The sequence below is a fragment of the Haliaeetus leucocephalus genome, unplaced genomic scaffold, assembly GCF_000737465.1.
Source record: "Haliaeetus leucocephalus isolate CR32 unplaced genomic scaffold, Haliaeetus_leucocephalus-4.0 Scaffold406, whole genome shotgun sequence".
Lineage (NCBI taxonomy): Eukaryota > Metazoa > Chordata > Aves > Accipitriformes > Accipitridae > Haliaeetus > Haliaeetus leucocephalus.
In genome coordinates, this window is record NW_010972842.1 from 5,509,921 (window position 1) to 5,531,021 (window position 21,101).

The 21,101-nt window shown below is 35.5% G+C and overlaps 1 protein-coding gene across 1 annotated transcript in view; it reads right to left on the reverse strand.

The window, feature by feature from the left end:
* Nucleotides 1-3,059: 3,059 nt before the first annotated feature.
* Nucleotides 3,060-21,101, reverse strand: part of YAF2 (YY1 associated factor 2) — a 28,637-nt gene continuing 10,595 nt past the window's right edge. Inside the window, exons 3-4 of the mRNA XM_010574057.1 lie at nt 7,780-7,932; nt 3,060-5,118 (exon numbers count right to left, since the gene is read on the reverse strand). Coding sequence (XP_010572359.1) covers nt 4,881-5,118; nt 7,780-7,932 — 391 coding nt within the window. The 3' untranslated portion in view covers nt 3,060-4,880. The remainder of the gene's footprint in view (nt 5,119-7,779; nt 7,933-21,101) is intronic.

The following is a 21,101-nucleotide window of genomic DNA, read 5'->3' on the forward strand; positions in this document are numbered from 1 at the left end:
CATGTGAGCTATGGAAAATGCTTTTGCTCTTCATCTTCCACGTTTAACTTCTTAAAAGCACAGCTAAAACTTCCTGTGCCCATTAAACTGTTTGCTCTTACAATCCCCTGTGTCAGTGAACAGAGCAAGTTCTTTCAGATGACTTCTATCTGTTTCCCGTAATAAAAGGGGCAAGATTAGGATCAAAAACGTCTCCTGAGGGATTAAGTATTACACAGAGGTGGTTCATTTTAATTAATTTTCACTGATACAGTTAAACAGAAGCTGTAAACAGTTCCTGCATTACTAAGACTCTAGGATCTGAAACTAATTTATTTGTTCACTGCACTTCCTTTCACTGCTTTAATCCAATGGTATAGTTTAGGCACAAGGGGGACACCTGAACTCCTAGGCCTTGTTCATAAACATATCACAATCTTCTTGCATTAATGTCTTAGGAGAGTCACTTAAACATCACTTGCTGTTGGATAATACCATTTACTAGCAAGTGTGCAGCTATCCATTGCTGTTGCACCACTTACTCCACCCTAGACAGGAAGTTACAGTAATTTCTGTAAAGCATTGATTTGTAATTAACTTGTGAAGTACTTTGCTGATTTTAATTTAGTAGTTAAATCCTGTTAATTCTTATTAAAACATGGGTGGTTCTTTAGATCTCAAACTAAATTCAATATCTAATTGTTGTCTTCAACTAATCTCTTAAGTCTCTTTTTAACAGTTTCTCCTCTTGTTAAAACGTTGACAGTACAAAAGAAAACCAACTGAGCTTCCTCAGTTTGACCGATTTTACTGGACAGCTTTTGCTAGTTTGTGAAGTTACACCCTTTCAAACTGAGACTGCTTTGACTTAAGCCAGGGCATAATTTCAGGAAAATTTCATAATTTCAAGAAAAACCTTCAAAAGCTCAAACTGTATTTCCAGCACACCCAGATCTTAAGATTACGACAGAAATACGCATTTGCAACATAACATAATTTGACTGGTCCACTAGCCAAAACCAGCATTAACTTTTTATCTTACCTATCTTATTCCTGAGTAAGCACAGGCCAAATTTACTACAAGTATAGCACTTGCTGCTCCCTTGGGAGAAATTAAATTAAATTGCATTTCTATTTCCACATGGTTTCTGATATTTGAAAGGAAGCATACCCAGACTCCCTAGTAGGGAGCAGAGTCAAATAAAGGCAAGTGACAGAAAAAAACCAAGCAGATACAGCTAAAGAACCCCGGATGTACATAAAAAGTACACAATAGACAGTTCCATACCAAATCCATCCTGTATAACAAAAGTATAATCAATCAGCATAATGTGGGAAATGGTCAGGCTTTTGAGACAGGACAGAGAAAAATTAAAGAATCTAAGATGCAGAGCCACACACTTGTGTCAAGTTTAGAACACCTGCCTGAACGCTATAGTGAACTGGTGGAAACAAATTATAAAAAGCAGTCTATTTTACACAGCTACCTAAAAATGTGGTATCTGTAATATTAAAAAAAGTGCACAAATTATAAAATCAAACCATTTTTAAGATTTTACAATCTATGCCCCAAAACATCAAGTGTCTTGAGAAACATATAATAGGTTAAAACTTCAGACATAGTCTTAAATCTCAAGACTTTTAATATCAAGAATTTTAAAATTGATAATGTAATTTGGTTTTGTTTTTTTTTTACTACTGCTTCTGTTAGAATCAAGATTTTATATGGCATAATTTAACCTTCTACTAAGTAGAACAACTTTGTTTATCTCCAAGATGTAGACTTAAATTCAGGAAAAAAAAAAGGATCATAGTCTACAACTGTGTATTTGTTCTTTTCCTTATACCACCTATAATTAGTGGCAAAGTTAAGAACATAAGAACTGAATTATTGTACACTTTATCAATGAACTATTTATACTTCATTTTCCCCCATTTCTCCCCTCTTTTCTTTTCTGAAACCGGACAATCAATCAGCACATAAAGGAACTCATTTACATGGAACACTATCACACTTGTCTTTGTTGGGTCACCATTTCATGAACAACCCAGGATGTATGGCTGTTGAAGACTGGTGCACATATAGATTTAACAAATAACAGTTCTTATGCAGAGAGCAGTCACAGAGAAAAATAGCTAATCAAAACACATTACAACATTAAATTTTCACTTTTTATAAATGGAGTAAAGATGCTTTTAAATATATTTACAGTTAGAAAAAGGACTTAGGATTACTACAAGTCAAAATTATTTAGAAATTATGAAAGTGAAGTTCATTTAAATTATAACATTATGAACAGAGTCAAATGCCACATTCTACTTAGAATTTGTCTACTCTGCTGTCAGTATTGTCACATCCCTTTAATCACAAACAGGCAAAAATTATGTTAACTTTCTTTAATGCCAAAACAGGCATCACCGCAATGTAAACACTGGCAACGTAACAGTTCAGTTCAAACCACCACAGCTCAGTTTCTAGATCCTAGCTGACTTGTGTTGTATCTGTGGTTAGGAACTGCTTTTCTATGTCTTATTCCATAAAGAACAGTGAGACTTTTCTGCATTCTTTTTGATTATAAACATATTTGTACCACATTTTTGAGATTATTCTCTAGAGACAGTTGAATCATAGCAAAATCCACTCCATCCTCCCTTCCTTCCAAACCAAATGGCTACTTATTTCCGAAGATACAAAGAGACCTCTTGTTGGCAGTGCTGGGTGGTTTATTCACATAAAATTAAATGAAAATACGTTTCCCATTTAGTGAACTACTGGTAATAGATTATGATTTGTTTGCAAGGAGTTCTGAAATGTGTTAGCATTCATTACATTTTAAATTAGAAACACATTTCATAAAACATCTTGCGATGAGATTTGCTATCATTAAACTGCTTACTTTAAACAGTTTCAGCTCTCTTGTAATCCATTACATCAGTATATTCCGCAAATAGTCCCACCTAAAAATAAAATATAAAAAATAAAGTTGAGAAGCATGTTATTTTTTCTTTTAAAAACTAGTGTATGTTATTCTGAACACCAGCCCTGCCCCAAAAACATTTAAGAACCTTAAAATGCATCGTTTTACAGATACTAAGATTTGGCCAGGTAACGGCAATGAACAGACATCCTATTTAGTAAGATAAAGCAGAATACATAATAAACAGGTCAGCAGTTATCCATCTGAAATAGCCTATAATTAACATTTGATGTCTAAAAAGTTCAAACAGCAACACCAAGGAATGAGGTATGTATGTTCTCAGATATCACATCAGACTTTCATTTTATGCAACTAACTGTATTTCACAACTAGCATCTTACAAAATAGAACAGTACCATTGTGCCTGTAGAAGTACTGCATTATAAACAGAAAAATACATTACTACAAGAAACCACCAAACATCACAACTGTCAGGGGCTACAAAAATCCATTGTTTTAGCTGTTAAGAAGACATATCATACGTTGGTAATAATTTGGGGCTGGATTCACTACCAAGAAGGTCCATCCAACTTTTACATGGGCTTAAAAATATATTTACTTTGAATGAGAAAGAAAAAAAATCACAGGATTTTAAGTGGACTACCTCACTAAAAGGAGCTAAATGGACTTTTGTACTGAACCTGAATCTATAATTTAAAATCTATACATGGATTGTATGTGTGTATCAAAACACTTATTGGTTGTAAACAAAAATGCAAAATCTGTATTCACAAAAATATTTTATTGGTAATTTTACATAATACCAGATGGGATTGTAAATAGTTCTGCTCTGTATCAGTATATTGCTAAGTGCATAAATGTTGACAGTTTATGCCATAAAGTAGGGTACTGAGTTTTTTCATATGATTTATGACATAATATATTCTAATAGGCCAAATCAATATTAAAGAAATTGATTCAGGAACAAGAAATTAATAGTATTGTTATTTCCTTATTCTTGTGCAATATCTGATATTCCTGTAATGAAATGACAAGTGACTACATGACATTAGATAAATCTGGGGCAAGGAAACAGCACTAAGTGGAAATGAGAACTGCACTTCTGTTATTTTTAAAGCTTTTCCAAACTCTCATATTTCCAAATGTTAGTTTCTGCCAAATGCGTCGTCATCTGAGGTTCAGTATTTGTTACACAACATAGAATACCAGTGTACAGTGACAATGTAGTACTTTACCTGAATTGTAAGGTTAACCAATCAATGCTTAGAATGTGTTTTCTATTTTGCTTGTAAACATTACAATAAGTGTTTTAAGTGTGAAAAAATATTGGTAAAACCATCAACATAATTCAGTAACAGTAATCTAGTAAAATGTGTCAAACATTGGCAAAAATTCATACAAATGTTTTATTTAATAACATTTTTCCTATTTAACCACACCAAGTACCAGCAGGTGTTTTTAAGAAGATAATTATTATGAAAATTCTGTTGCAGCAATAGTTGATTAAGTTGATCTTTGACTTGCATACATATAACTATGTTTCACAATTCTCAAATAATACATATTTAGGCAGCTTGAACTATGTTATAAAAATTTAAATTCAGTACATGCCAATAGTAGAGACTCCAAGAGTTGTGTTAGAATTCACTAAACTAAAAGTGAAAATGGACTTACCAATAACACTGCATAATGAACATTCAAACCACATTTTCATGGCACCTTTACACATGAAGATTAAAAAGTTGGTCTGAAAATGCTTCGTAAGCATTTGTAGATTGCATTTAAATTATTGTTTCTACCACTGCACTTTTTTTCATTTTTTAAAACTGCATAAATTATGTTCCAGTCAACATACCAATTGTGCATGAATAATCTGTCATGAAAATGTGGTAACAGGTGACAGAACTTATGTATTTGCATGTTTTGAAGAGAAGAGACTAAAGAAACTGGAGGAAATAAACTTTAATGAGATTCCCCATTCAGTGATGACGCTTCTCCTCTGGGTGAAGATGACCTGGACATTCCCCTCTCTGTGTTGTCAGAGCTAGAACCACTCTGACTGTGTTGATCTGCAGAAGCAGCACTGGAAGCAGGTGGTGACTTAGTTTTCTCCTTAAAGTCTGTAATTATGACTGTCAGATCTCCAACGGTAACTTCCAAATGCTGAGCGCTACTTCGATCCACATTTTTCAATCTTGGCCTAAATAAAGCAAATAATCATATTAAAAGCACACACACCATCTTATTATCCTGTCTTCCTCCTGCTTTTTAGGAGCTCTGGAGAACATATATGTGTATATAAGACTGCTATGTGCAACATGTAATAAGTAGGAAAACAATATACCACAAGCATTTATGGTGGAGTGTTTCCTAGTATGTTTTACATTAAAATAGCTGAACAGAACATATTACCTTCTCCTAAGATTATTTAAAAGTTGACCTTATGAATAATGTAACTGTGCAGCAATATGGATGTGTTGCACATGTGACGGTTTTTACTTTTAAATATTAAGTCTTTCTTTTATTGTAGCTACAGAAAGTTATACATTTGATCCAGAGAAGCATCAATCTATGCAGCAGCCTTAAGCAACAATTCTAAGTGGAGAATGATGTTCAATAATGAAGACGTCGGTGCCTGTCTTTTGAATTCAACAGCACAGATAGTGTTAACTTGCAGCAGGTATTACTTAATTTCAAAACCTCACTAGGACTGCTAGTATATAATTTGAACTGGACTTCGTGTTCACAGTATAACTCTGGTATTCCTGGCATATGCTGTGATTTAAATTATGCACAGAGCTGAGTATTACACACAGTGTTGACAGGGCAAGTCTCTTCATCTAAAATTTCAGTTGTCTGATTTTCACAACAAAAAGAACCAAAGAACACTTTGACTTACATTTTGCCTTCATATTTTTGCCAGTGACAAGCATAAAGTACTTTCAATTTACTACTTTCCTTTGACTACCATAAAAAAGTGTCACCAGACAGCTGAATTTATACAAGCAGTTATGAACAGCATAGCTTTATGCATTTAACTGACTCCACAGCTTTCACTAGCTCTAGTTGCAATAAAATAAATTGGCATCACGTGTTAGCAGGTGTGCTAACAGCAGAGCCCTAACCTTTACCCTATCATCTGACTTTAAGTAGAATTGGTTCCCAGTCACTTCAGCTGAAACACCTCATGCCTCTCCTCCACCAGAATAGAGATAGGGTTTGACATCTTGTTCCCCTGAGGTTGAAGTAGCACGAAATGAAGAATTTAAAAGAAAACTGAAAATCTGCTGCTCTGTAACATGGGAATGGACAGAAATATTCAGCATTATCAACCTGTGTAAGTGCCATGCCTGGAGCTTATTCATCATATTGAGTGTGCATGCAGATTTTTATGGTTGTTTCCAGCAATAATGTACAAATTTTAAGGGAAAGAGAGAAGGATATCCTTTTCCCAAAGGATACTGAAGAAATCTGCTTAAACTAATCAAGCATTCTTAACTTGCTATCCTACCTAGTCAATCGATTCTGTGAAAAACGGAACTGTTTCAAGCATTAAGAAAAAAAAAAAAAAGGTAGGCTAGTTATTTCAAATAGCAATTCTTAATGCAAATCTCAACACTGGTACTTCAGTCCAAGATTTTTATTTTAGTTATTTTTTAAATGTTCTCCCTCTTTCACTACCTCACTTTTGCATTTTTAGTATACTATTGCAATTCAACCATCAATATGTCAATTTATAATATTTAATTACCTTAATTAAAACTCACTATGTTAACTTCAAATACTTCGTAACTGAAGTACTTCATGAGATAAGCTAGTAAATTTGAGTATTTAAAAAAAAAAAAAAAAAGAAAGAAAAAAGAAAGGGAGGGAACATCTCAGTGTCCTTAATCTTAATCATGACTTTCTTAATGACTGTTCTCTCTTGACTCTCAATCTCTTCCTGGTTCTGACCCCGATGATCCTATTTCAGGCACAAGAGAAGCATCTGCTACTTCTCTGCGTAACTAATCTGAAAGGATCTTCCTCGGCTGGACTACTTTGGAGTGCTTCCAAATTTAAAAAAAAAAACAACAAAAAACCCTCAATATTTTCTCCCACATTTGATTAGATTACGTCTTGTATACTTCTCAGCTTTTTTGGCACAGCATTCTTGCCACAGTAACTTTATGCTTAGACTGTGATGATTTAGGGGTTAAACCTGCTGCTTTTGTTTTGCAGTTTGCACCCTCCTTCAACCTGGTCTCACAGCAAGATCAAGGCTTTTACAACTGCTTGTCTGTACTGTAATATTTCACGTTCTCAGTTCTCAAAGTCCAAGGTTTCCTTCAGCATCCCAGATGTAGCACAGAGATTTTTATCACTAGGTAATATACATGCCTTATCCTGTCAAATTAATTTATACCCTAGTTCAGCCTTTCAAAGTTTATTCCAGTTCTGCAAGGATCACAATAACCATGTTGCTTTCCCACTCTTCTGCAGTCTGGTACTGGTTCTCTCCCTCTATTATTTCACATGAAAACTAGCCACTCTTGCCCCCTATTTTCCAGAGATTAGTATCACCCATTTGCCTATCTACAGTTTTGCATGGTCTGAGAAATACATCTGTAACCCTTAACAAAAACACCCAAGTCTTTCTCTCTATATTCAGCTGGTCTCCATCTTCTGGTCAAAATTACAAACTGCAGATTTTCTTCACATTTAATTAGGCATCCTAAACCAGTGAAACTTCACACACATATTTAGCCTTATTGTTGAGTTTGCCACAGCACTTACAAAGCAGTAAAATCGCAGAACATTTTCTTATTTTCTTTTCTAAATTACGTTTTACCAATACTGCAAAAGTTTCTAAAATTTTTACCTGGTTTTCTTATGACTGTTCTTTTTGCTTGTTGTTTCCTTTTCACTTTTTTCCTTTTCTACTTTGTCTTTTTTCTCTTTCTTTGATTGTGTAGGGGGCACGAATTGCTGAGGAACCTGTTGTGCAACCAGCTGAGAGACAGGTCGAGGTTTCCTGTGTGCACATATATATAGACACGCATAATGCTTAGACTTTACAAGTCTCAAACTCTCTACATTTCAGTTATTAACATTAACAATCACTATAAAAAGAAATCTTGCTAAAACTTATCTTGCTGCTAATAATTCATTAAAATAGCATACCAAATTTAAACCCATTACAGCCTTCTGTTTCACTTACTTGCATTATCAAGAAATGAGATTTTTTTTTCTTTTTTGAGGATTTAGAGACAAGACTTTGCAATGTGCCCTCTTCTCCCAGTTGTCATATCCAGACAGAAACCTACGTGGAGTGAACTCCAAAAGATGAGGCTTCCAGAGGGAATACTTTACCACCCACTGCCAGCCCCCTCAAATGATGAAGGGGTCTGTTTTGAGAGTACTCCAATACAGAAGTATACAATCTATACCACAAAAAGGAAAAAGCTGACCTTTCAGGCATCAGAGCTAAAGCCGCTGTTCGCCTTATAGAGTAAAACTTAAGTGTTGACCGGAAAAAAAAATATCGCACTAATATTTGTAGGATATAGCTGTCAGAACATACACGCTTTAAAAGCTGGCAACAGAAACTTCCTACCACATTCTATCGGTATACACAGCACAGGTTTCATTTCCAAGTTCTGATCCAAACTAAAAACCAGGGTGAGAAGAGGAACAGCAGGCAAAAGAATTTCCACAGTTTATTATTTTTACATTTTTCTGAAATATTATTTTGAAATGGCTTCATTTTTATTTTATTTTGTACTGGAATACAGTGATTCTAATTTGAAATGTAACATTTTACTCTTTCCAATGCAAGTGTATTTCTTTATTTTGAGATTTTGGACTTAAGAAATTTCAAGTCATGACATATAAAAAGGAAGGTTCTGTGATTCTATTAAGACTTTGAAGATGCAAATTTCTTCTCCAAAAGAATGTTTACCCTGCCAGGTTCTTGGGTTTTGTTAGTTGGGTTGTGTTGTTGGGGTTTTTTTAAGTAGAAAAAGCACAAATTATATACACTGTGATACTCTGAAAATACAAAGCAGTTATTAAAGCAAGAGAAGCTATCAGATCTTACGCATATTTATTTATCCCAACCTACAGAATCACACTATCAGCACTTCTTGCTTAGGTGAACTGACGAGTAAAATAACAAAAGCAGAAAATCAAGGCAGCTCCCATTAGCTAGTCAGATTTTCAGTAATGATTGCAATAGTTCATGTTACAGAGTGAAAGCCAAGTTACAAGAATCCATAAAGTGTGGGAAAGGCAGTTAATATAAACCAGCTGAGATTTCCTGAGTCTTCACAGCAAGTTCTTAATGAATTAAAGTAAAAATAAAGACTATTAAAAACATCAACACAATAGAACTGTGGGGTAAAAACTAGACTACTCCGTACCCACTCATGAACTAAGCCCACGCTAACTCACGGAGAGACAAAGATCAGCAATGAATCACTTCGCAAAAACTACCCAGCTTATATCAACTGGCAAGCATATGACTAAATGCTTTTCAGGAGAGCATTGCAACTAGGACCTTGGAAAACACACAGTATATAGAGTCCAAAGTGACTCAATGGACTACAATTGTTTACATTAACAGAGTACATAGGACACTTTTAAAAAATCTTCTCAGAACTGTTTTCACCTTTTGTCATGCTAGTTCATAATGAAGCAAGAACCACCAAGGTGTAATTGATGCACAAGCTCATCATTTCAGGTGGAAAACTCTTGTGATATATAAACAAAACTGGTAATCTGTCTTGAATTGAAGATTGCTCCAGGAGATAGGGATAGAGGGAGTTAACATTTCTAGTTAATGGCCAAGTGACAATCCCGGCATTACTACATAGTGACCTGAGAGCATAATCTGACATGTTACTTATGAAGTAAGACAGCAGTGAACTTCTCAGCACAGAATTAATTATTGCCCAGGGCTGTGGACAACACCATGATCATGGAAACTTGTTAAAAAGGGGTAGAGAGGGGAAAAAAAATCTTAGCCAACTATTTTAGGAGTTCTCAATTTGCAACAGTTTCAATTCCTGAGGACAAACTACACAATATCTATCAGAGTACAGCTGGGAAATAAAGCTTAGAACTAGGTCCTAGGTTTAGAACTTCTTTTTCTAATAGCACGAAATGAATGACACTGACAAAAAAGATCTTTGCCACAAGGAACAGAAGTCAGTTAGGACAAAAAAAAAAAACAAACCACAGAGAAATCATGTTTGGGAAGATGCACTAAAAATGAATCAAGAAGTTCTATGTGGTTTTGCAGTGACAAGGAATTCCACTCAGTTATTTCATTCCTCCCAATTAAACATCCATCTTTTCATTGTCAATAATTTCTATAGCTATCAGTTATATCTACGTTTAAAATTTATTATCTGCTTTGTCACTTCCAGATTTCTTAAATGAGGCATTCAGTGTTCTCTATTAAAAATTTGAGAAAAAAATAAATTCACATCTCTCAACACTAAGAATGTCTGTCAAGCGTTCAATTTTTTTTCCCCAGGTACTCAAAAGGGGCTACTGAACTGCAACCAAGCACTTTACAAGCCATGCAGGCTTCAGGAGATAACTTTACCACTCATGAAGCTTTAACCTGATAGAATTGTTCATGATTTAGCAGTAGCTGAATCATGTCATTCAAGCATGAAGGAATTCATACAGAGAAGGCTTTCTTGCAAGGAAGATAAATGTAAGAAAAACTATTCCTGTAACAGGAAATTGATTTTGATGATTTGCCAAAATATAACCTTTTACATTACTGGTTTTCTAAACCAGTTAGTTAAAGACTCCTTGTAATAGGCTGCTACAGATTAAGCATATACAGACAACATTAACACTGCCTTTTATTTCATTAATATATTTATGGTAATTTGCTTTTTGAGCATATTCAAGAGCACCTGAGCTAACTGGTGTTTAGAAAGAAGCTCTATAAACTTCTGCATTATGATTACAAGCATTTTTGCCTCTACTACTGGGAGTGACTTTACAACTGAACAATCCAGAACTACAGGCAGAAACATTCATAAATACAATACACATTGCTTAGTCAGCCCCTCAAAATTTTGCATTTTTATCTAGTAATTTCACTTCAGTCATTTTAAGTCGAACACTAATCAAGAGAAGCATACACAATTACAAAAGCTAAAAGCAATCAATGCTTTCCAACAGAGGTGAACTTTATGGCTTGGGCCCTAAGCACTGCAGCCATACCAACAAACTGATTTGCTGAGCTTCCAAAAGATCACTGAGCATCACAGCTCCAAATATTATGCCTTTCCTTCTCTATCACCTAGTTTTCTTTTTCAGCCAGTGTTATCTTTCTTCTAAGTTAAGATCAGCTGCAGTTCTACCTACATTTCTATTCCAACCTCATCCATTATGACTTTATTAATTATCTAATTCCAATGTTGTTTTCAAGGTGCTACATACAAATACTCATACACTTCACAATCTCCTTATTTTTTAAAGGAAAACTAACATATTTTTTAAATCCAACAGACAGTAATACAAACATTCAAGGATACAGTTTTTGTCTTCCCCACAATTCTCATTAATGCTAAATGACAAGGATGTCGTCATTTTAACTCTATTCTTGTTGCAGGATATGACTACATTTTATCTCACAGGATTTGATCTAGCTGCTGGTTTAGAGGGTATATTTACAGACGCTGCAGAGACTTGTCTATTTAGGTTTTATGTGCAGAAACTCATTCAACGCTGATGCTCTCAAAGGGAGCAAATATTAATACTGAGAAGGATGAACTAGTTTTTGTTGCTGGCATTCTTAAAAAGAAAAAAGCTTTATAGCATAGCAATTTACATGCCTAGAGAGAAAAATACTCATTCAAGAATACAAACAGTGCACTAGACCAAATGATATCTCGAACTTTTGCCCTGAGTCATCTCCCTCTCCCAGAGCTCACCACAATACCTTACTGCTCATAAGTCATTTTGGACATCTCACAGCAGTACATGCTTCCTTAATTTCCCTCACCTGGTATTCAACAATCATCTATGTAAAAAGAATTTTGACCAATTTGATATGGTGAATAACTTGGTCTCATTACAACAAAGCGGGTCCATTTTGAAAACAGAAATAAAAAAAACAACAACAAAAAAATCCATGTACAATACTACTAATAAAAATATGCTGCAGAAGTACAGTAAACCCTCAGTTGCCCGAGTTGTGCATCAAACATGCAGACAACCAAACTGGCATAATGCTGAGGCATCTTGGGGTCTGGCTGAATTTATTTAATTTATATAGAGCACAACTACATTTGCACAGTGCTGCTTCTACAGCCATCGTGAGTCCATGAATCAGTCTAATGTCTCGTGCCACTACTCAGAGTATAAGCTCAAATTCTGACAGACCTGAGCTACTTATCTGTCAAACCAGCTCTAGGGTCCATCTGCTACAGCCTGGAAACAAAGAGCATGGTGTGGACAACTGTGACAGTTTTTCCATGAACCAATCGCAAATCTACCGACATCTCTAGTGAGTCCTTTGTCAGCATGATGCACGCCTGTGTGCAGGGTTCAGAGAAGATTCATCCATTTGGTGCTGCATATCCTGAATACGCAGAGCCAACCAAGTAAGACTGCCAAGCAGCACACAGTGCAGCCAAGCAAGTAAGACTGCTGAGAAGCACAGCGCAGAGACATCAACAGTCCAACAGAGCAGCGAACACCTTACCTTTGATTCAGTGTGAGCCATGCTGGACTTGGACTGGTCCACACAGAACCAGTACCCGTATCCTCCCAGTACCCACAGGTCACAGAACATAACCTATGCTTTTCTATAAGAAAGCTAGATGCTATAATTAAATCTCAGTGCTGAATACATACGTCTTTTCAACCTGTTGTGGGAAAACATCTATAACGCACAGTTTACAGAGTTCAGATATTCTGAAGAATAGGAAACATTCTCAAAGGCACACTCTTTCTTGAAGCTAAGTAGTATTAAAATTATGATTTCCCAATCTTAACAGAACAGGTCTAAATTAAGGAAATTCCGTCACCTCAGCTTTCAATCAAGCTGAAAGATGTTCTTCAACAGATAACCTGGATCCAGAATAATAGCTGACAAGCAGAGCTTCCATTCTAATATGATCCTTTCTTTCCCTTTCCTCTTTTCAAGTCCATCCGCCTCCTGGCTTCAATTCAGACAAAAAGCCCTTGCTGGAGGCTTATCCTGCCTGGAGTGGCAAATTACCTATTTTGTAAAGCAAGTACCACATGCAACATATCTAAAAACTTTTAGAATACCACATGCTAAGCCAGGTATTTAAGTCTGCTGTTGAGCTCTGGTCACTTTACTTGCCACATTTTTCCTCCAATAACAACAGCAATATTCTAGTCCAGTTTTACTCGCCTATTAATGAGCTGATACAATTCTGTTTTCAAATTCCTCTTACTCCCTGGTTTCCTATGAAATTATACACATCTTGCCTCATCCTAGAAATCAGGAAGAAATTGCCTGTGAAACCCTATTTCTACAGAAGGATATTATGTCATAGCTGCCCAATATGGTATTGACCTATTTTTGGTTCATGGACTCAAGTATCTCTTCCAGATACTAAGAAGCTACCTTTTGAACAACAGAGGGATTCAATGAAACAGGTATGTTCACACTGTCAAACAGAACAGGTAACTATTATATACCAGGAAACATTTATCCATCAGAACAGTTCAAGCTTTCAGGCTGATCAGCAGTTATCTTATCTCCTATCATATTTTCATTCCCAGAAAAGACCAACTCCTGAGGAAAACAAAGCCTGTGGTATTTCTTCAAAATTCTTCACCTGCTTTTATGTAGAATTTCTACACGGTATCCCTTACATTCCGTAATTTCAACTTTGCACATGAATTTTCTCCTTTCCTCCACTGTAAAAGATCATCACTTCTTAAAAACAAAAAAAAACCAAAACCCCCCCCCCCCCCAAAAAAAGGTTTCAGAGACTTAAAGAGGTTTTATACAAAGGCACCCCTAATCCTTAAGCAGTACCATTTATCTAAATTTCTCTTCCCTGCAGGGAAACACTAACCTTTTGTTCAAGAGAGCACATTCAATCCTCAAGAAAGGAGAGGTTAGAAATATCTGGAACAGAAACCTCACTGATTTTGCCTTGCCCTTGGTCACAGAATCCTTTCCTCAAAAATGAAAAATCCACATTATTCTTTAAACACAAAGTATTCTTCCCTTTCAGGTGATTCAGGAAGATGGAATAAATGCTTCCAAGTTAATGGAAGTTCCCAGATCTTCTACTCCTTGTTGCTTTAAGGCCCTCACTGCACAGGACTCAAGTAATGAGTCTAGCGTGTTTTTGAACATCACCTTCATTCACACTTCTGCAACCTGTTCTGTCCTACCAGCAAGGCATGGTAGAACTCATTCTTAAAAACCAGTAATCTAGTCAGTCAGTGCCCTGAATTTCACTCTCCAGGGTTTTCCAAGAATTATCAAAATTGCTGTTGCCAAAAGGCCTTACAAGCAGTAACTAATCCATTTATACAAGTCATCTTTGGTCAAACTTGCAAAGCTGATTGCTAAAGAATAGGATTGGTACTAAAAAAAAAAAAAGAAGAAGAAGAAATGCTTTGGCCTTTACAAACTCCACACACAGGTTTTTTTATGATGTCTCCTTCGGAAAGTCTTGGAGCTTATTCCAAAAGCTGCATTATAAACAAAGGGTATGCTGATACACTATGGATTAAATCCAGAACACTTGTCACAGTTCTTACTAAGGTAGCAGAAACTCTAAAAATCAGTCAGGCATTCCCAGTTAAGTATCTTCAGGCAATGCATACAAGAACAATCTCAGTCAGCTTCTAGGAAAAAATACATAGAACTAATCACTAGGCATTGAAGTCAGTCAGTTCCTCAAACCACTGCAAGTTTTCCTGTATTCCACTTCTTCATTTACTACTTATGAAGGGCAACTGCTTAAAAAGAAACCTTCCCAGAATTACACACTTCTGACAGTCACAAAGGAATATGACTACTAGTGTATCATCATGACAATGCCTCCACTGTCTGATTAATACCACTTTGATCTTTCCTTCTATCTTATCTATATATACAAGCTTCTGCAACTTCTACTTTAAGTCATGCTAAAATTCAGCTTGTTCCTATTTGGATAGCTACAAATTTTTGTTCAAGCACTCATCCTTACTTTAATTACAGAAGCTTTTGTTTCATTTACCTATAATTACACTGCTTGCTTCTTTTGACAGCTCTGTTGTTCCCCAACTTCCATATAAAATGTATCCCATGGATCTTTAGAAATACAAGTGAAGTATCATGGATCAGCTGATATGCAGTAACCAGCTATGTGCACTCTTAAGCCACTGGAAATGCTTGGCAACTTTGAACAGAAAACAATTTTACTGTGGAGCCTCCCTGCAGGCAGTTCTGACAACAAGGTGATGCACAGAAACGTGTTATGTTACTCTAACAATTCAAACAGTATTAAAATTTTAAGACATTTTTAAAAATTACTGCCAAATGCAAGGAAAGCATTTAACTCATTCTTCTCAAATTCAAAACTAGTACCTTCCCCACAGGCTGACCTTCTACTCAAGTAACTACATGATACTTCAAAGATCAATCACTCTTCCTATGTTTTTCACAAACCCACCATATCCACTATTATTCATACTTAAAATCTTCTTGGTTTTGACCCAAACTATACACTCTTCTACACTATCCCCAGTATGATGACATCTGATTTTTAAGGTATTCAACCATGCTAGAAGGTTCAGACACATCAAATATAGATTTACACTGCCTACAAGACTGATAAATAAGTGGGATACCTGAAAACAGCATACAACTTACAGTAATAAATACCATGTTGTAAAAATACTGTTACCATGACACAACTAATTTCTACTTTAATTGTGCCTTGTTGTCCTCCCTCCAACCCACCTCTTTTGGGGGGGGGGGGGTCTGTCTTCTTTTTGAAATGCAAGCTTTTAGAAGCTGCTATCGAACTCTTCTAAGCTTACTCTGCACCAAATTTAAAATTTCTCACTTCACAGCAAACCTACAAAAGTTGTGTGTATTTTGTTCACCTAGAAGTTACCATAGATTTACACCGTTATGAAAGAAATGGCATTCCTCCCTCTCTAGTGCCCTGCAGACTTGCCTATCTCCTTTCCATCTGCTACTGTGGGGCTTCTGTGTCTGACCAAGCTGACTGAGTTAAGATACTCAGTATTTTTTTCAAATGGAATTCTAATTTCAATCATGCACTAGTACTCCTCCTCCACCAGCTTTTGCTATTCCCTCATCCAGCAAGAATTTCAGAAATGCCTTGTTAACATGCCTGAGTTTTTCCAACCTTCAATTCTTTTAGAATTTGGTAGCAAATTTAATTCTTGTGACATGAGGTGGACTGAAAGTCTTTAGTTGTCTGTATTTTGTAGAACATTGCCACTGGAAATAAGAGTAATCCTTGATAAAGGAGGACAGACCTTGGAATTAATTCAATTTAGTCATCTCCTTATATATAGCTCCAGCCTTTATGCAGAAAATAACAGGATGGGAGCCATTTCCAATGACAATTTTTTAAAGTGTGCTACCCATTTGCTAACAGCAAACATATTTTACTTCAGACAAGTCAATACATTCTTGGAAAATTCATAGCATAATTTTTAGTACTACATCTTGAATACAGGCCTACATTTCAGATGTCTGTACTTAGAAATGCATGCTGTTGTGTTACTCAGTATTCTGTATTGCTCCTTTGCTTCTTGATTTTTGTATGTTATCATATATTCCTCACCTCCGGACAACACAAACAAAGCCAACCTCACGATGATTATGACTGTCTCTTCATCTAAATCATATCAAATCTTACCACTAGATACCTCATCAAATAGTTTTGTAAATATCCCTTCCTAAATATCACTTGGCTGGATAATTTCACAAAGCTGTTAAAAGACTCTCGTACATTGGCTAGCCTGAAATTCTGCAAAACTACATTAAAAACAACTGAAACAGTTTAAAACACTTCCACGAGTGTTTTCAGAATGCATCTGCAAGACAGTATGAGACCTGATGTGTCAGCTCACCAAGAAAAACCACACATGCTCATTCCACAGAGCTGTGCATCTAATAAGCCTACAGATCACCCTGCTCAACACTTCTCGGAACTGTCACCAAATCTGAAAAGACAAACCTCTGTAAAGCTAATATTAGAATAAGTACTTGTTCATTTTTTCTTAAATAATTCCACTTCAAGTAATTCAGTTAACAATATGCCATTGTGAACTAAACAAAACTATTGGAAGAAATAAGGTTAGGTTTAACCAAACCATAATAAAAATCTTGTTTTGCTGATGCTTGTATCATACAGATCCTTTAAAAGTCTAAACAGAATACAGTTAAGTGCAATAAAATCTTGTTGAGAACAAAGTTGAATCATTCAAATCCTACTCTATTCTTTCATTACTAGACTGGATCATTTCCCACTACAAATGTACAGGCTTTAAATATCTTATAATTTATTTGAAGATCATTTTCCACTCAGGTCTATCCTAAATATTAATGTCTCAAGAAGCTAATAGAAATCTGATATCCACGGTAATACTCTAATCTCCATTTTTCTAGTTCACAGTCATTACTGAAATCTCAAGAAAAGCTTATCTTTGCATACTTTCAACTTCATCATCATATTCTTGCTAGTCCCTACTCAAATCTCCTTCACCACATGTCCTCATTTCTCTAACTACTAAGGTCCACATTTTCAAATATATCTTAACACAGTAATTAGAGCAATTAATTTAAAAAGTTTTTCCTAATCTCCAAAGCAAGTAGATGTATACAGGGAGTCAGCTGGAAAGATGCGTGATTTTACAGTAAACAGCTTTTTAAACAAACATACAAAAAGAAGATGAAAAAGTGATTTTAGGTAGAAGATTTTCTAAGTGAAAGACTACTCCTGTAACACCTATTATTAGAAGAATATCTTCACTTAGGTATGGCTGTTTTGAGCAATTCTTATGGCATTTATTTCAGTAACTTTTACAGGGTACAGCTATAGTTAAATATTATAGCAATATTATAGTATGATACACTTTCTGCATGTTTTCAAAAAGACATTAATTATGCAAAGTTCTAACTGTAACTTTGTAGTAAGAGCTTTGACAGCTTTTTTACTCTGAAGATCACAGTACAGGTTACAACCAGCAGCTTTGGAATGTGACTTTTCCATGATGGACTGATGATGTAGATTTAATGCCAGAAGGTCTAAATGGCTCCAGAATGAAATATATATTTCAAATTCAGTTTCTGTAACAAGTAACACAGTACCTTGAACTAGAAGTTACTAAGAAGTAAATAAACTTTCCTCCCACCCACTAGTCAATTCTTTTTAATAGTTATATCCCTCCCCCCACCCTCATATACTGATAACAAGTTACTTTACAAATATCAAGTAATTAACATTCCCACTTCCTCAGACATGTTTTCTCTCTTTTTCAGAAGTCTTTCTGCAAAACAGGCTACAATGACACTAGTGATTTTTGCATCTATGCACCTTCCAGACTTTCTTTTCCCTCCACTGTAACTGGCTTCAATAATAGCAAATGTAAGCAACTTCACCTAAACAGAGGGAAAAATTAAACATATACACAGCTACCCCAGACTTCCTTGTTTTAAGCTGACCTGCAAAGATCTTAACTTCAAAGAGACTGCTTTTTTTTTTTAAAGACTAGGAATCCATGAAAAATGTTGGAATGCCAAGGCCTATATTTATATAGACATTGCAGTGGTGTTGACAGCTTTAAAAAAAATAAATGGAACCAAATTTAATTTAGCATCATAATCTTGTTATCATGGCTTACAAATGCACAGGTGAAGAATTTCCTAAGAGTAAAGAAATTGTTACTTAAGTTCTTTATAACATAGAAAGAAATCAATAGAACCGAGACACGCATACATGCATTAAGTCATCGCAATAACTGTCCTCATGTAATACTGCAGACAGTCAACAGTCAATTTGACACACAGTGAATGGCAGAATCTTATTAAACTTCAACTGAGAAGGCAAAAGTTTAAGCCTTACATTTTAGGTCATTCATTCCAGTTTATGCACAAATCTGTATCATTAAAGTGCAAGTTTGTGCAATCTGGCTGTACAGAAGCCAATAAAAAAATTCCCTGTGTTTACATTACCAATTTGCCTATCTTTTTTACTGATCTTTCTTTGTGCCTCAAGAAGACAGTGAATTTTTCAAGTGCTAGTTTAACAGTAAATATTTAAAGCATGAAATAGTTTTCAAACTTCAGTAGTGGAGGACTATTTTTGTCAAATGCAAAACACTCATTCCCAAATAATTAGAGAGAATTGTCACGTTTCTATACCCAAAATAGCTTTTAATATATCCTTCCACATATGTGCAGATTAGTAGCTACAATATTTTGAGACTATTTTCTATCAGGCAATTTTTCAACTAATGTAACATTTTATTTTTTCTAGATTTGATACATAAGCAAAATACACTTTTTAAAAATCATATTTATCTCTTAATGGACTATCACACCTAGTCCACAAGCTCTTTGTGCAGCACCTTATGCAACAAGAGCTTCTAGGTTCTGCCAAAATACCAAGCAAACAATATTCCAGAATAAAGGAAACTGCTTCTTCAACTTCACTAAAAACCCAGCACGAACACTTGTTCTACTACCACTGCTGATTTTTGTGATCAAGCGCAACCAGACCACAACTTACCTCCTAATACCAAAGAAAGAAAAAAGAAAAAGAAAAAAAAAGATTCATTTCTGCATAAGCACATCAGTGGTATTAATTAAAGCAAACAGGAAATTATCAGGAACACTGTGTATACTAAGTAATATTGCAAACACTGCGGCAAATTAGATCTTGCAAATTGTGGTCTACACAGAAGCTAGCAGTTCATGTAATGATGCCAATCCTGATTTTCAGCAGTTGAAATCACATTATGAAAAGCAAAAAATATTTCCTATTACCCGTTCTTGTAACGCAAGTGCAATAGTTGCTAGCAATGAAGTTAAATATCACTAGCAGGAGAAGCAGTCTTTGGATTCTGACACAGATCAGCTCACCCTCCCTCAGTTGTCAGTGCTCTGTTAAGCTATTCATAGAATAAAAACTATCGGATTAAACTACGTTTAGCTTGCCATGTCACATGAATATGCTCACACTAATCACCACACAAAGCCATCTTGAGAGAAACTAGTCTTTATTTCTACATGGAAGCAGTTAATGATTAAATGCATCTTCAACTTCCATAATTTATGTTGTTATCCAAAACTATTTTTTCTCATTACCATCACTTCTGTCATATCCTAGGCATTACACTTCCTCCGCAAATAATACAACTGAGTAATTATGACAGTGCAAACAATGGAGCTAGTGGTCTGTATGGGAAAACATAATATAGATCCATACGTATATTGCAGAGTAACAATGCAATTCCTACACATCCTACGTATATTTGATTTCTAACTTTCAGCCAGCTCTGATTTCCAGTGCTTTCATATTCCTAGCTGTTTTACAGCATGAATAATTTACTTGGAATTCATCCATTCAGTGCATTTCTAGCAATTCTGTCTTTCAATAAAAGCTGATTCAATTAGAATAGACTTACAAGACCCATATGGTTTTATCAGCCACTGTATAAATGTGCAGAAAACTACCCCTTGAGGCAGTGTCCCTATTTAATCATTCCCTTAAAGGGAATGCCCTATTTTCCAGATGACATTTAACAGATGAGGCCACCAAGCCTCCTGAAGACAACTGGTACACTGCACAAGTCTGCCCTAAGAAGAAATATCCGTATCAGGACCTTTAGAAAGCCGAAATTCATCTTCATGGATAGTTTTTAAAGCAGCCATCAAATGTTACTTTTCCAACAACCAGTTTTAAGGCTTCAACCTCTCTCGCACACTGTTACTAGAAATTCTTCCCCATATGCCACAAACTGTGGTTCATCAATGCTCAGCATGACAGCTATATTGAAAATATCCTGTTTGAGAAACAGAATATGGCTATCAACCAATTTATGTTTCCTAGATGACAATGTGCTACATATGAGCAGGGGTCAGAAAGCTCAATTTCCTTAACAACATCCCCTGAGGAGGCAGTATTTGGGAGTCTGCAGAGAAGGCAGCGGTTACAG